Consider the following 15,431-nt stretch of genomic DNA (forward strand, 5'->3'; position numbering starts at 1 on the left):
CTCTCTCCCCTGCCCCCCCCCCCCCCCCCCAACCCCCTCTGTGTGTTTGAGCTCTGCATTCAGGCAGCTGTAACATTCCAGTGTTCGAGCTGTCCCTGATTCGCGCACCGCAGACGAGCCAGCCAGGTTCCCTCTCTCACTCCCGGCACTGCCCGGGTCCCATCTACAGCCCCGTTTCTGCATGAGAATTTGGTGTTTGGAATGTTTTCTGATTCTTGGGGCGGGGTTCCTCGCCCGATCATCCTCAGTGTGGAGTAATGAGGAGGGAGAGGAGAATCTTCATCAGAAACTGGTTTTGTGTAGTAAACTTTCTCTTCTGTTTGTTTTTTGTTTTGTTTTGGTCTGTCTGTGCGAGACCTGCAGCTGCTGAAATCAGCTTTGCCTTTAATTAAACCATGTTCTCTCCAACCAGACCTGTGTGTACTTGGTTTCTTTTCTAACCTAAGTATTTAAACTACTCACGAGTCACTTAGGGGAAAACAGAGACGGTCAGAGATTGAATATGCATCAGGGTTATTTTTGCTTTTTAGTAGCATTCCAAACCAAAGTGCATTATTATGGAAGGGGAGGGGTAGACAAAAGCTGATTGTCACGGTTCTTTTCTCTGATAAAGATGGTCTCATGCAAAGAAGTTAACAACCCTCCATTTTTACTGTTCATAAAACCACACACTGTACCAGGAGAATTCTTGTAGGGAACGCCAGGTCTCCTGGAGAGAGACGAGTTCTATGTATTTGTGGAATCCTTCACCCCACTTAACCCTGAAAAATCAAGCCTTCTGGTTAAATGATAACCAAAATAAAACCATACCTAGGATTTTATCACGTAAATTAGTACAGTTTATATTTTACAGTATAAAATGTTAGTGGCACATACTCACTGTTGAACTAAGTGTCCCTCTCTGAGAAGGCATGAAGGGGGTTATAACCGGAGTATTTTAATTCTCTGTGGAATTGAAAATAATCTTATTCCGTGGGAAGCAGCGAGACTTTTAATAAGGAAGATGTGCGTGCGCCCTGCGAATTACCTGTAAGCTTACTCCGGGCTCTAGGAGCCGGTGACTTAGTGGTACAGGAACAAGGGCCTGGGCCTGCACACTGAGTCGTGTTTGTAAGTTTTTATTGAGAGCTCACATACAGAAGTGCCCCAATAGCAAGTGTACAACTCTGTAAACTTCCACAAAGTGAACACATCTGGGTAGTCAGCANTCTAATAGGTTAAGGTTTCAGTGGGAAACGTGGATTAGGTAGCACTTACAAACAGTAATGCCTCCGTGCAGGGCTCTGTAGAGGCATGCTAGGCTTCACAGGCTCTAGTTCCTTTCCCCCAGATTTGTAGATTATAAAACCTCTTAGACTTCTCTAGGAGAGCTCTCCAGGTCTGCAGTTGCGTGTTCTTCAACAAACGCTTTGGGGAAAATGCCAATCTTCCCTTTGCACTCCCCTTCCAGCCAGTCTTCGTTCACTGATAAAAGGAAACATATACATCAATTTCTAAAATCCGTACAGGAGAATTCCCTCCTCTGGGTATGCCACCCAGATCGAGAAGTCCACATTGGAAAGTGATTTGAGGGACGAGCAAACGTAGGACTTCACCATCTTTTTGGTTTCTGTCTTAGGATAATGGAGGAGTAAAATGCAGAAGAACCCATTAGATTTTTCAAAAAGTTGTCAGAAAAAATAAGATGAAAAAAATTGAGATACAATCTTGAGATATGATTTTTTTTTTTTTTTTTTAATAACAGGGAAGAGTTTTGTCCAATCCCTGTTAGGAATCTTTATGTCTCTGCCATAGAAAGGGATAGCCCATAAATTAGTTGACCTTTGAACAATAAGAAGTTTGAACTGTGAGTCCACTTACACAGATTTTTTGATACAGTACAGGGCTGTAAGTGTATTTACGATTTTCTTGAAAACATTTTCTCTAGCTTTATTGTAAGAATACAGTGTAAACTACATATACAAAATATATATTAATTGGAGCAGACTATTGGCAGTTAACCTTCTGGAGAGTCAAAAGTTCTACACAGATTTTTGACTGCACCTGGGGGTGCATGTTGGCACCTCTAACCGTGCGTTGTTCAAGGGTCAAATATTTATTTGTAATGAAAGTCCACTAGTGAATTATCAAAGACTTGATTTAGAGCCAGTCATGAGTTTAGTCCATAAAATAGTCCATAGTTTAGTGTATAAAATATATGAATTTTAATGGCTCCAGTTTTGAGTCTTTAGTAAGTTATAGGCACTAGGCTAGATATATGTACCCTCAGACTTCATAATCACTCCATTGTGGATTGTATCCCCATTTTACTCCGGAAAAGGAGACCTGGAGAGATTAATAGCTTGTTTGGGGTTGTTCTGCCAATAAATACCAGACATCTTAGGTTTGACCTACTCCGAAGCCCATCTACTGGAACATGAAACCAGTTCAGTTGTTCATGTTTGGATATAAGACGTCTAGATCAGATGCTGCTTAGATCTGGTCCCCGGAAACTCTGCTTTAATTAATGTGGGGTGTGGCTGAGCGCCAGGTTTTTCTAAAGTCCCCCCAGGTAATTCTAATTGCAAACCTCTGTCTTGATCCCTTGCACTTAGCATGTGAGGAGTCAAGGACCAGAGCATTTGCTGGTCTTAGATCCTAGGAGGATATTAGGAATCTCAGGGGCGCTGGCTGGCTCAGTCATTAGAGCCTATGACTCTTGATCTGGGTTTGTGAGTTTGAGCCCCTTGTTGGGTGTAGAGATTACTTAAAAATGAAATATTGGGGGGCATGGGGGAAGAAATGGCAAAATCTCAAGGCCTACCCCAAACCTGAGTTGGAATCCATTTTAACAAGATTCTCAGGTAGTTTAAAGTTTGAGAAACATTGTGAGTGAAGCCATTTCATAACTGTTGAATATGATTGAACTGGCCCTCAACCCCACTGTAAATTCACTGTTCGTGCTGAATTCTGTTTCCTCTTTAAGTGGTATGATAAAGTTTCAAACTGTTTTATGGGTACTTAACTGAATTAAACCAACTTAGACTTTTATACATGTCACAGTCAGGAATATGCCACCTTCTTTTTCCTCAGCATAGCTACCCAGAAGGTTTTTCTCTGTGTTCTCTAGCTTTTGTCTCATCCCTGCTCCACCCCCCCACCAAACAACAACAACAACAACAACAACAACTGGACAGAGTAGCTAGTTGTTTGATATTGACACTTAAAATATGGTGCTGGGTGGGGGCACGTAGGTGGCTAAGTCAGTCAAGCATCAGACTTCAGCTCAGGTCATGGTTTCATGGTTCGAGAGTTCGAACCCCACATCGAGCTCTCAGCTATTAGCACAGAGACTGCTTTGGATCCTCTGTCCTCACTCTCTCTCTACCCTTCCCTGGCTTGTTCTCTCTCTCTCTCTCTATCTCTCAAAATAAATAAACTTTAAAAAAATGGTGCTGGGAGTTACTAAGCCCTATTCTCCTCTGTTGGAAGACATGCACCGGCAGTGTACCTGTTTCTTTTATTACTCATATTTTGAGGTAATTGCCACACAGTTGTATAGTCACTACCCCATTAACTTAAATCTTTTAGATTTTTCTAATCGGTAATAGTATTTGTTTTCACTACTCTGCATTGCTAATGCACAGTTCCGGTTTTTGAACAGAGCTTTTGATGGGACTCTTAGGTCCTTTCAAGGTAGAGAAATAAGATTATGTCAAACCATGAGTTAGAAAAGGACTTCTCATGGTAAGACCACTGTCACACCGGAAGCTTGTTAGAAATGCAAATTTGTGGGCCTCACTCCAGACCTGAATCAGAATCTCTAGTTGCTGGGCCATGGAATTTTATTTAACAAACTGCAGGGTGTTTGGGCCGTACTGAAGTTTGTGAAGCATTAAGTTAGAACTCTCCACTTAACACTGTTTCAATTTGTAGTATGTTTGATCCTGACAGAATCTGGAAAATCACCAGATACACAAAGCAATGCCAAATACCTTCTCTTGAGGCAAGATTTAGCCCCTTCATACTTCCTCCTCAAAAAGTACATCAGGGGCACCTGGGTGGCTCAGTCGGTTAAGTGTCCGACTTCAGCTCAGGTCATGATCTCCCAGTCCATGAGTTCGAGCCCTGCATTGGGTTCTGTGCTGGCAGCTCAGAGCCTGGAGCCTGCTTCAAATTCTATGTCTCCCTCTCTCTCTGCCCCTTCCCTGCTTTCTCTCTCCCTGTCTCTTTCTCTCTCTCTCAAAAATGAATAAATATAAAAAAAAAGTACATCAATTCAAAGAACTATAGTTTGCAGAAAAGTATCCTTAGGGCTTGGTGCAAAGGCAAAATGATCCCAGCCATCTTCCAATTGGTTAACTCTGGGAATGAGAATGCATGGCTTCCAAAACACAGCCATCTTTAATAATCAAAATGTTAGCTAGATCTGCCATTTTGCTGCTTCCCTGCCCAATGGAGCAAGAGATGGAAAGGTGGAACATTCCATTTTGCTCCCTCCAGCTGGAAACTAGGAAGGAGATCGAAAGCACTGGCCAAAGTTTGGTTTGTAGATGGTTAATACTTCCCTCTTCCCTTGAATTTATTTCTGCCAACACAGCAGTTAGTTTCTGTCATCCAAGAGTAGTACTTACCCATTGATAAAACCTGGATTATGTCCCCTTCCTGAAACTCCAGGTCCTCTGGCTGTGTAGCCTCATAACTGAAGAGTGCTACCACTTGGCCTCCTTCCTTAAGCTGAGATTCTGTTGTGTGGTTATTAGCTTCAGATTTTTCACTTTCCTTGGGTTCGTATGGAAAGCCTTGGTCACCCTGAAATAATAAAAGGCCAGTGAACATTGACCATCGCTAAAGAAATCAGTGAAAGGTCAATGTGGCACCTGGGATATCATAAAGGCAAGTTTGTGATCACTCCCTAGCATAGACCTTGGGTGCACTTTATGAATATTGGATGGTCGGATAAAAGAAACCAAAAGGTCTGCAGGGCCCTATACAATCTTAAACTCTTATAGCAAACCTCACAGCAATCCTGAAGAAGAATAGATTACTACTTTGCAGAGACTGAGTCACAAGCAACTGAAGCAGCAGTCAAACCTGGGTGTCTGACTCCGGTCCAGCACCCTTCCCCAGCACCCACAACCCTAGGGACTTTGTGACAAACGTACATTTCTGGCCCTGTCCCAAACCCGTCACTAAATCAGAAGCTCCTGGCATTGTGGGGCCCAGCAAACCGCGTTTTAACAAGCCCTCCAGGTAATTCTCACACTTGGTAAAGTGTGAGAAGCCCTGCAGAGCACCATAACGTCTTTCTAAGGCTTTGCTCTCTGCTCTATGGAGCTACACGTCCTGGTCACTGCTGTGGTCATTTCTGATCCACAGATGTTGAAAAGAGGGGCGTGGCTTCTAGAAAAGTGAACCAGAATCGAACAAATCCACATTAGAAACCCTGCTAGGGCAAATGCCGTACTGACTGTTCAAAGTTCTCACCTCCTAATGTTGCCTGTTCCAGCCTTGGCGGATCCCTTTTACAGAAAGGCAGCACAGCAGGGTGGAAATGGCCCCACCGAGGCCCAAGGCCTGGGCCTGTAGCCCCGCCCCACGGCTCTCCCACTGTGTCCCTGAGCAGGCGATGTAACCTCTCTGAACTTCAGTTTCCTTACCTGAATATGAGGCTGGAGGACTGAAGCGAAAGGATGTAGACTAGTAATACGTGACAGTTGCTAAACACTCTGGGAGAGGATTAACCAAGCTTAAATACATCAGTACTTAAACATATTAATATATTTAATAATTAATGTATCTATAATATATTAATAGAATACAATAAATACTGATGCATTTAAGCTTGGTTAATGGTAAGTGTTCCTGCCCAGAGTAGATTCTTAAATGATAGTTCATTTTCCTGCCCTTCTAGGAAGTGAATGAGAACCTCCTGACTTGCCACCAAGAGTAAGGGGCAGTGATGAAGAACGTTCAGCAATGACCTCTAAAGCCGGACTGAGGGCCAGAAGGACTGTGCTGGGAATCTGGGGAGGGTTAGCCCCGGAGAGCCACTAACGAGACTGGAGCTCTCTTCAGAGGACAAAAATCAACAATAACCCACACAATAAGCCTGTGAAGTGACGTCAGTCACATTTAGGCCCCAGCTCCTAGGCAGAATGCTTTCGTGATGATACTGAAAGGAAGGTTTAGTCCCAAGACAGACAACTGAAAGCCTAGGATGACCTTTCAAACTCCCAGGGGACCCCTCGCACCGGCACTTCCTCACCCGCCCCTGCCCAGGGTCCCGGCGCCTCGCCTCTCAGCCAGAGGCCCCAGCCAGTCCGCTCCAGTGGCCGTACTTCCTGAGGGCGAGTTTCGAGCTCTGCGCTACCACCAACCTGGGCTAGAGCTACAGGGCCTTCCTCCAGGCGCACCGTCACTCCTTCCTGTCCCGCTCAGTTTTCTTTCTCAGCAAACGTGTCTTTGATTTCAGTGAGAGTCTACCCAAGAGACCCTTCCGTGACTAAGCAGAAGCCCCTGCCTAGCTGTGGGGAGGAGGGTGTAGAGGAGGGACTCTGCCCTCACGGGCCCCAAGGCCTGGGGGGCCTGGAATAGCTTGGCCAGTGTGATCATTTCCATAGTCTCAAAATCCATTCGTAGGTGGAAAACAGGAGCTCTCCGAAGGACTCACACATGACCTGTTGAATTTTGTGTCGCCTACTGACATAGCTGCAGGCGTCACAGTCCCAAAATGCTAAGGCAGGGGCTCCCGGGTGCTCAGTCAGTTCAGCTTCTGACCCTTGATTTTGGCTCAGGTCATGATCTCACGGTTTCATGGGTTCGAGACCCACTTTGAGTTCTGCGCACTGGCAGCGTGGAGCCTGCTTCGGATTCTCTCTCCCTTTGTCACTGCCCCTCCCTTGCTTGTGCTCTGTCTCTATCAAAAAGTAAATAAATTTAAAAAAACATGCTAGGGGCACCTGGTGGCTCAGTCGGTTAAGTGTACAGCTTCGGCGCAGGTCATGGTCTCACGGTTCATGAGTTAGAGCCCCGAGGTGGTCTCTGTGCTGAGAGTGTGGAGCCTGCTTGGGATTCCCTCTCTCCCTCTCTCTGTCCCTCCCCTGCTCACCCATACACACACTCATGTGCACACACACACACATGCTCTCTCTCTCTCTCTCTCTCTCTCTCAAGATAAATAAAAAGAAAATTAGTAAGACGTAGGCTCTTCTTGGGGGAAAACACAGGGCATGTGTTAAGTGAACTGATGGAGACGCACAAATGAGTGTACTGTATTTTATAAGCACATGGGAGGGAACCTCACCCAAAACCGTTGAAGGCGGAACAAGTCAGTAGTCTTCCTAGAGAAAACGATGCTGAAATCATCTTGAAGCTTAGCCTTAAAATGGTCAATCGAAATTAGCAAGGTGGAGGAAGTGAGGGTGCCTTATACAGATGGAAGAGCAGACGGAAGACCCTAAGAGTCGGCAGTGGGTGAAGGGGGTGGGTCAGTGTTCCTGGACACGACCGGGCGAGTGCTGGGAGATGGGCTGGCAAGGCACCAGAGCCACATGACAGAAAACCTTGCATGCCGCTGCACTAGGATGGGGTTGTGAGCAGGGGAGAAGGTAGGATGAATGATTCCTTGGGATGGAGGATTCTGGGGCATATGAGCAAAGCAGGGGGCTCCCAACGGACTTCCTCTGAGTACTCTGCTCCCCATCCACAGCCCTGACACTAGGGAGTCCTAACACAGTCAAGGAGACTGCCATCTCCACTGACCAAAGCCATGGTCCTTCTGACACCTTCCGTTCTCCCCCTGCCCTGACTCACCTGTTTCCTGCGTTAGCATATTTTTTATTTTTTAATTTATGTTCTCAGAGAGACAGTGCGAGCAGGGGAGGCACAGAAAGAGACAGGGAGACACAGAATCTGAAGCAGTCTCCAGGCTCTGAGCAGGCTATCAGCACAGAGCCCGACGCGGGCTCAAAAATAAACATTTAAAAATGGACTATTAAAACATAAAAGTACATATAAAAATGGAAAAGTATACACTGAAATGGACAATAAAAAACTTTATACATACAGTATATATATTCATAGGAATATATATGTACTGTACCGTCCACTTACATGAAATTACATAAAAGGCAAAAAGAAGTATGTTGGTATGTTGACAGAAAGCAGATGGTTCCGTTTCGGGGCCATGGTTGCGGGAGGGAATTAACATCAACAACAAAAAGGAAAGGCAACTTTTCCCTCCGGAGACAAAGAGACAATCAAACGTGTTAACTTGTAGCCCCTACTTCTAGCCTCTAACTTTGCTCCGAACTCCTTTCACTCTTACTGGCCGGCCCCCTAACTCTTCTCTAGGCCCTGAGGTCTAGAAAGGTGTTCAAGAATGTAGGCAGGCCCTGGAGTCAAAACACCCACCGAGCCCTGGCTCCTCTACCCACCGATTGACCAGCTGCCCGGTAGTAATCTTGGTCAAGGTCACCTCTCTTTTCCTCGTCTCCTAAACTGTAGGCTGGGATAACAATTCCTTGGAGAGTTACGGAGACTGTAAGGATGGATCCGCAGCATGCACTTAGCACACCCTAAGTCACATGGCAAGTTCTTAATAGAAGCTTCTTGTTAGTAGGACGTTTATCCGAGTCCTCTCTTTGTGAACTAAATGCTATTACCTTCCAGCCTCAAGTGCTCTTCCCCAGGGAAACTTAAAGTGGAGAAGGGCTCTGAGCTCAGCCTCCAGCTAGGGTTTTATTCCCGCCTTGCTTGAGACCAATGGGCCTCAACATTGGATCAGTTGCGGGTGGCGGCCGAGAGGCCTCAGAGGCTTTCTGGGCCTTCTTGGACCTGCCCTTCTCCTGTGGGGACCCCTCTCCTGGCAGCATCCGGGGTGCAGGTGAAAGGGAGGCTGTCACACACACACCCCATCTCACCAACCCGATCCTCAACACCAAGCACAGTGCCCGGCTCGCCGAAGGTGCTCGGTTCAGTGTCACATTGCTGTTGAGGAAGTGGCCCCATACAAGTGCCCTTGGGCTCGCTGCACTCACCACCGTGTTCTCACACCACAGAGTCAGCCGGTAGTTTTTCACTTGGGCCCAGGCAGCCTTCATGTTATCTTCTGAGAGGGGCACCAGCTCATTGCTGTCCGGAGGCCGATAGCTGGGGAGAGAGGAGTGAGAACCGAGGCGGAGAACAGCAGTACAAATTCCCTTCTCTCCTCCAGGCCAGCGCCAGGTCCCCAGCTGCACGGCTGTCTGCCACCTTCACGGACTCACCTCAGCTTAGTGTGTTCCGGTAGGAGCTCCAGCTTCTTAGACACCATGTCCCGGACCTGGCCGTAGGGGAGCCCGGGCCGTGTCTCCATGACCACCGTGTACTTGAAGTGCACCTTGAGTGTGTAGGGCATGGGAACGCTGAGCTGCACTTCCTGAGGGGAGAGGAAGCGAAGCGAACTCATGAGTGCCTGAGGCCTGTCCCCAGTGGACACACGGGGACTACCGGTGTAGCAGGGAGAGGCCAGCGGCTAACAGGCTTGACGGTAACCTCAAGGGCTTTCCGAGAGCCCCTAGACCCCTCTTGCCTGGATAGGAATCCCTCCAGGCCAGAAGATCTGGCCCATGCACTAAAGGCCAGTAGGCAATGTGTGTGTTGGGGCGGAGAAAGTTGTTGAGGGGTCCCAAGCCCATGGTCTGTGTGTATGACAGTAGCTCATCCACCCTTCCTTTGGGACTTTCTGTATCCCAGGGACACGTGGTCATGGCAGGTAGCTTACACTTTTCCTTTCTCTAGCATTTGAAACAGTGCAAGGAGAAAAGGTTACCTTGGACTCTCCTTTTTCTTTTTGACCTAAATGGAGAAGGTAACAAGCAAAACAAAAGAAGATGGTGAATGAACGCTCTGGGCCAGCCCGACTTCTGCAGAATGAGCCCTCTTAGGACCCTTGACTTGTTTAATCTCCGGGGTGATTCTTCACCTTAATAAACGATGGGGGAAATCCCACTCCAGGGAAATGTGCCAGGCGAAGCCCAAACCCGCAAATGAACCCAGTCCCTGCCTCCGGGGAGCATACAGGCAAGTGTAAAGGACCAGCACATCCCCAGCAATGCATGGCGTTAGCAGGGACCAAAGTCCAGTTAAACCAATGGGCTCTGAAGTCATGAAAGTAAGGAGGCAACATGAGCCAGGGGCCACGAGAAGCAATGAAAGAACCACTTATGTTTACCTTGTCCTTTATGTTTGCGTATGTTTCCTAAGGTGCATAATATATTAATGTAACAATATGCACATAATTTATATGAGAGAGATCTGCATAAAGATATTCACTAGAAAGGGCACAGGGCACATGATCGAAAAAGACCACTGATCTCAAACCCAGCTAATCATTAGAATCCCTTGGAAGATTCTTTTTTCTAGAAATACGGATTCTGAGGTCTAATTCCAGTCCTCAAGTATCAGAATCCAAGGCCTAGGAATCTATACTCATAAAATCTTCCTAGGTTAATATGAGATCCTTGGGATGCCTGGGTGGCTCAGTCGGTTGAGTGTCCGACTTTGGCTCAAGTCATGATTTCGTGGTTTGGGAGTTCAAGCCCCATGTCAGGCTCTGTGCTGACAGCTCAGAGCCTGTGATCTGTTTTGGATTCTTTGTCTCCCTCTCTCTCTGCCCCTCCCCCACTCATGCGGTTTCTCTCACTCTCAAAAATAAAGGAACATTAAAAAAAATTAATATGTGATCCTTGTGGGCCCCTAAAGAGAAAAAATTTTAAAAAGCTACTGAGGATGATCTGAGGGGTAATTGGAGAAATGTGAATATGAAATATACACTCTAGAATATATTAATGTTCAAAGTCCTCAGTACAATAATCATGCTGTGGTTATGCAGGAGAACAGAGGCTAATACTCCTGTGCGGGGGGTGAAATGCGGGAGTATGTAACTTCCTTTCAAGTGACTCAGAGGGGAGGGAAGGGAGCGAGGCAAGTACATGGTGCAAAACGTTAACAATTGGTGACTTTAGGTGAAAGGTCTTCTGGTGTTTATCGTGCTATGATTTCACCTTTCAACCTGTAGGTTTGACGTTTTTCAAAATAAAATTGCAAGTGTGGGGAGCACCCCAAAGGGTTCTGGTGATCTGGCAGGCGTAACACACATACGCCCAGGATCTGGACAGACCACCTATTCAAGGCATCTCTACCAAGCACTTACCCAGAATGCTTAATGCTTAAACTGCGTTAGTGACCAAAAGCCCTGGACTTCCCCAGGCACCCCTCTGCACACATCGGGAGAATGCCCTTTCACATCTGCTCCCTGTTCACATTAGCCCTTTGTCTATGCCTCAGGGCTCTGCAAAGCAGTTTCTTTTCCAGATAAACCTCCTTGGACATTTGGAAACAGCCACTCCATCCCCCTCTGAGGAAACACGTGCAATAACTTCAACCTTCTCTCCTGGGACGTGGTTTCAGTACCTAATGACTGAGAAGTCTGGTGACTACTTGAGTTGGGACACTCACGGCCCCCAGAAACCAGCCACATTTGCCCAAGCCCTGTGGGTGTTCTGGAGCAGGTAGGGAAAAAGGACCTCTATTTGCGACATTTTGGGTGGGTGGGTGGTGCAGGAGAGAGGGGCCCTGGGGCTATGTGTCCATAAGCTGAGTGGCATGCTGGGAGGAGGAGAAACCAGAATCTCCTAGAAGGCTGGGAGAGCAGCTCTCTGTCAGGGAGCATTCCTACACACGGGCCAAGGATGTTCCGGGGACACTAACCTGGTGGCACCTGCGGTCTTCCGGGAGCGTTAGAACTGGGAGGGGCTGGGAGATCAGACTCTGGGGAGGCTTCTTCCTGGAGATGACAGAGAGGGCAAGAGCCTGCATTCAGACAAAGGTCTTAGGTAGGGGTGGGGGAGGAGGAGACCAAATGGAAAGGAACCAGATGCAAATGGCTTCCTAAAAGTTGGAGGGGTGGTAACATCCAGGGAGACTAAGGAAAGGGCTCATTAAAGGGGAGGCAGGTTGGCCTGGTGCAAACAGTAGACAGAAGAACCCTAGCTCCTCCCCCACCCTCACCCTCAGAGGCCCTTGCTGCCCAACCACCATGGGAATCCACTGGAGATGAGGTAGGCCCCCAAGTCTGGCGTTAGCTCCCCCCTCACTCCACATCTTGCTCCTTTGAAGGAGAAGGTCCACTTCTTGTTTGTGTGACATTTAAAGCGTTTCAAGCCATCTGGGTACAGTAACTCTGACCAGGGAGGGCCAAGCCCACAGAAGACAGCCAGCTGCACAGTCCAGAGAGAGGCGGGCTCCCCACTGCCAGACATCTACACAGCAGACTCAACAAAGATCACTCCCCCNAGCCAGCGGGGCCGGGCACTCCGCCAGAAGGGGCTGGAGAGCAGACCGGCTATGGGGCGCGGGGGATGCGTAAAGGCGTCCCGAGACCACTCAGCTGTGTGCTTGGCAAGGTCACTGTCCCTTTACCACCTCCTCANCCGGGCACTCCGCCAGAAGGGGCTGGAGAGCAGACCGGCTACGGGGCGCGGGGGATGTGTAAAGGCGTCCCGAGACCCCTCAGCTGTGTGCTTGGCAAGGTCACTGTCCCTTTACCACCTCCTCAAGACCTGCTTTGCCCTTGCAGGCTCTGGGCGTGCCGTCTGTACCATTTTGGAATGTGTGACATTCAGGGTGTCTGACGCACCTGCTCTGGCTGGTGGCTCCCTCTCACTCCCCCTCTGTCCCCTTCCCCTCAGCCCTGCTTTGTTTCCAAACAGAGGGAGACAGACGCCTCCAGCAGACACAGCCAGCAGTGAGTTCACCAGCCCCCTCATTTTTATCGTTGCTGTGCTACTTTTTTTCATTTAAAAAAAAAAAAAACCTTCCTTGTCGAGTAGGCTTGCTTCCTAACTTAGAGGGAGTTCTTAAGAAAGCTGTAAGTCGCGTCGTTCTTGGCTGCTCATCTTAGAGAAGAACGGCTTCTTTTTCTTGGGTTGTTCCTCTTCAGACACCACGTGCCCATATGGAGTGAAAAACACCCACGCGGGAAAGGACACACCACCTTAGCTTCTCGCTCTGCTCGCCCCACTCCCAAAAGCTCTGGCCTCCCCCTCTTCTGAGGAGGCTGCTGCTGGTGCAATATGGCTTCCCAGCCTTTGGTCAGTGTTCTGGCCCCAGAGGGCCATGTTCCACAGACACTGCCACCCTTCAGCAGTGACCCTCGCTATGTGGGTGGCTGTGCACATTGACCGGTGGGGGCTGGGGGGACACAGGGAAACCATGTAGCTGTAGCCAGACCCCTATGGTCAACCCTACCACAGTTCAAGACTCCCATCCCCCCTACATCACTCCATTCTAACCCTGAAAACAGAAAGAGCCCACGTACTAGGCTAAGTTCCACAGGATTTAGACCCTGACCCCAGCTTCATCTTCTTCACCCCTTTCATTGCCATCAGTTCAGGCTTGCAGCTCAGGTATTCTGCCTACTGATGTAAATCTAACTTACCTGAAGATCTCTGGGGTTTTGGGTCTGGGTGGAGGTTCAGCTGCCTATGGAACATTTGGGAGAAATGAAGACGGGAAGGACAATAAGGGAAGGAGTGGGGGAGAGAACAGACTGTTAATGGGAATTTGAGCCTTCTTCCAGCCCAGAAAGATCAAAGAACGCATTTCTAGCTTGCTCAGAACACCGTCCAGGGAGCGGTCACAGCGTACTTTGACTAAACACTGGAAAACCACACCTCCCCCCAGCCCCTGGGTACAGTTGCACTAGCACAGCAATTTATCTTGAGCCAGTCCTGGCTTCTGGAGAATTTTAGCTGTCACAGAGCAACATGGCGTCACGAGGAGTGCTTTTGACCTTGAGCTCTGTCCCTTTCCTAGGAAAGTTTCCAAAAGTTCTGTTCTATAATTAATGTCTTCTATATCACATGACACTTGAGGGTATTTAAAATCTACTCAGAATCCACTGACAAGGGAGGAATCTCCTTTCAACGCGTTCCCTGTTCTACACTGAATATCATGGAGCCCACTGACCTGGGCTTCTTCCTCTTTTGGGGTCTTTGGCTGCTCTGAAGCCCAGGGGGCCTCCACAGGGCCTTCCTTCAACTTCATTGTGAGGAAACAAATCAAAGGATCCTGAATCTCTCTAGCCTCCTTTGCTCATCTCACCCTCCAGAGCCCAGTGTCGGCCACATCCTGGGACAGCAGCTGTCATTCTGACCCCGGTAGACAGTCTACACTGCTGTCCGAGTGACCAGGTGTGTGCAGCCTGGAGTGCGGTGTCATGCTCAGAAACCCTTCCCTGTGCTAGCGCGGCCTAGCGCGGCTGTAGCGCCACAGCTCAGGTTTTCCTCAGCCTGTCTTCCCTTCTTCCCTTCACAAGGATGGAAATGCCTTCACATTTCTCGATTTCCTGTGTCACCCAGTCCGCTCAGAACCATACGTCTGAGCCCAGATTGGGCAGAAAACTGGCTCCCTCTCCACACCCATCCCATTCCTGAGGGAATCCCCCGCACGGAGGTAGATGCATGGAGCTGGATCAGCCCACAGCCTCAGACCCCAGGCCCCACAGAATCCCCTACTGGGCCCTGCATCTGAGAAGAGCCATCGTCAAAAAGGCTTCCAGAGCCTGCCTTTCAATTTCCTAAGAGAAGAGTCCAGGCTTCAGAGAGACTGTCAACAGAGGCTCTCTCAGAACCTAGAGATGTGAAGACTGGCACTGGGGGGAAGCAGAGGGTTGGTTTTTGGGAACTTGAGGTTAAGCCTAAAACTGCCTCATTCTTCTAACAGTCATGGAGCCCGTGACCAAGAATGGCCAGGCAGACGCCATCAGCAGCATTGAGAGGTCAGCTGAAGGAGCCCTTAAAATAAGGCAGCTCAGCACGATGCTCTCCCCAGCTGGATGTTTCCAGAGAGCTCTGGAGACCTGGACCCAGGGAGAAGGACGGGACTGCCTCACCTGTGGCTGCAGAGGGGCAAACCCCGAGAAACTGTCTTGATCCACCACAGACGCCACCACCTGCAATTGAGGGAGGAAGGTGTAAGGGCTGGCACTTTCCCCAGGCCTCAGGGTCTGCCCTGAGATCCCATCCTTTCTCACACCCTGGATCCACTCTCACTGGAGCCTGGTCCCAGGGGTGGACAGTGGCTAAGTGTTGGACTATTGACCCTTTGGGTTAGAAGTTCCAGAAACTGGAGGAACCAGTGCCTGCCTGGTCCTGCTAACCCAGCAGGCTCTCACTCTAGCTCTTTTTTTTTTAATTGAGGTGAAATTCACATAATATAAAATTAATCATTTTATCTTGTATTTATTTATTATTATTATTATTATTGTTTATTTTTGAGAGAGACAGAACATGCAAGGCCAGGGAGGGGGCAGAGACACAAAAACAGACAGATACACACACACACACAGAATCTGAAGCAGGCTCCCGGCTCTGAGCTGTCAGCACAGAGCCCAAAGTGGGGCTTGA

At 48.4% G+C, this 15,431-nt stretch overlaps 1 protein-coding gene across 1 annotated transcript in view; it reads right to left on the minus strand.

Annotated features, from left to right (window-relative positions):
* Nucleotides 1-1,212: 1,212 nt before the first annotated feature.
* The window catches only part of NCF2 (neutrophil cytosolic factor 2), a 30,572-nt gene continuing 16,353 nt past the window's right edge, over nucleotides 1,213-15,431 (minus strand). Inside the window, exons 6-14 of the mRNA XM_077763362.1 lie at nucleotides 14,918-14,977; nucleotides 13,463-13,506; nucleotides 13,000-13,124; nucleotides 11,734-11,853; nucleotides 9,794-9,819; nucleotides 9,249-9,400; nucleotides 9,021-9,132; nucleotides 4,614-4,791; nucleotides 1,213-1,464 (exon numbers count right to left, since the gene is read on the minus strand). Coding sequence (XP_077619488.1) covers nucleotides 1,352-1,464; nucleotides 4,614-4,791; nucleotides 9,021-9,132; nucleotides 9,249-9,400; nucleotides 9,794-9,819; nucleotides 11,734-11,853; nucleotides 13,000-13,124; nucleotides 13,463-13,506; nucleotides 14,918-14,977 — 930 coding nt within the window. The 3' untranslated portion in view covers nucleotides 1,213-1,351. The remainder of the gene's footprint in view (nucleotides 1,465-4,613; nucleotides 4,792-9,020; nucleotides 9,133-9,248; nucleotides 9,401-9,793; nucleotides 9,820-11,733; nucleotides 11,854-12,999; nucleotides 13,125-13,462; nucleotides 13,507-14,917; nucleotides 14,978-15,431) is intronic.

The sequence above is a fragment of the Crocuta crocuta genome, unplaced genomic scaffold (assembly GCF_008692635.1).
Source record: "Crocuta crocuta isolate KB4526 unplaced genomic scaffold, BGI_CrCroc_1.0 scaffold3, whole genome shotgun sequence".
NCBI classification, from domain to species: domain Eukaryota; kingdom Metazoa; phylum Chordata; class Mammalia; order Carnivora; family Hyaenidae; genus Crocuta; species Crocuta crocuta.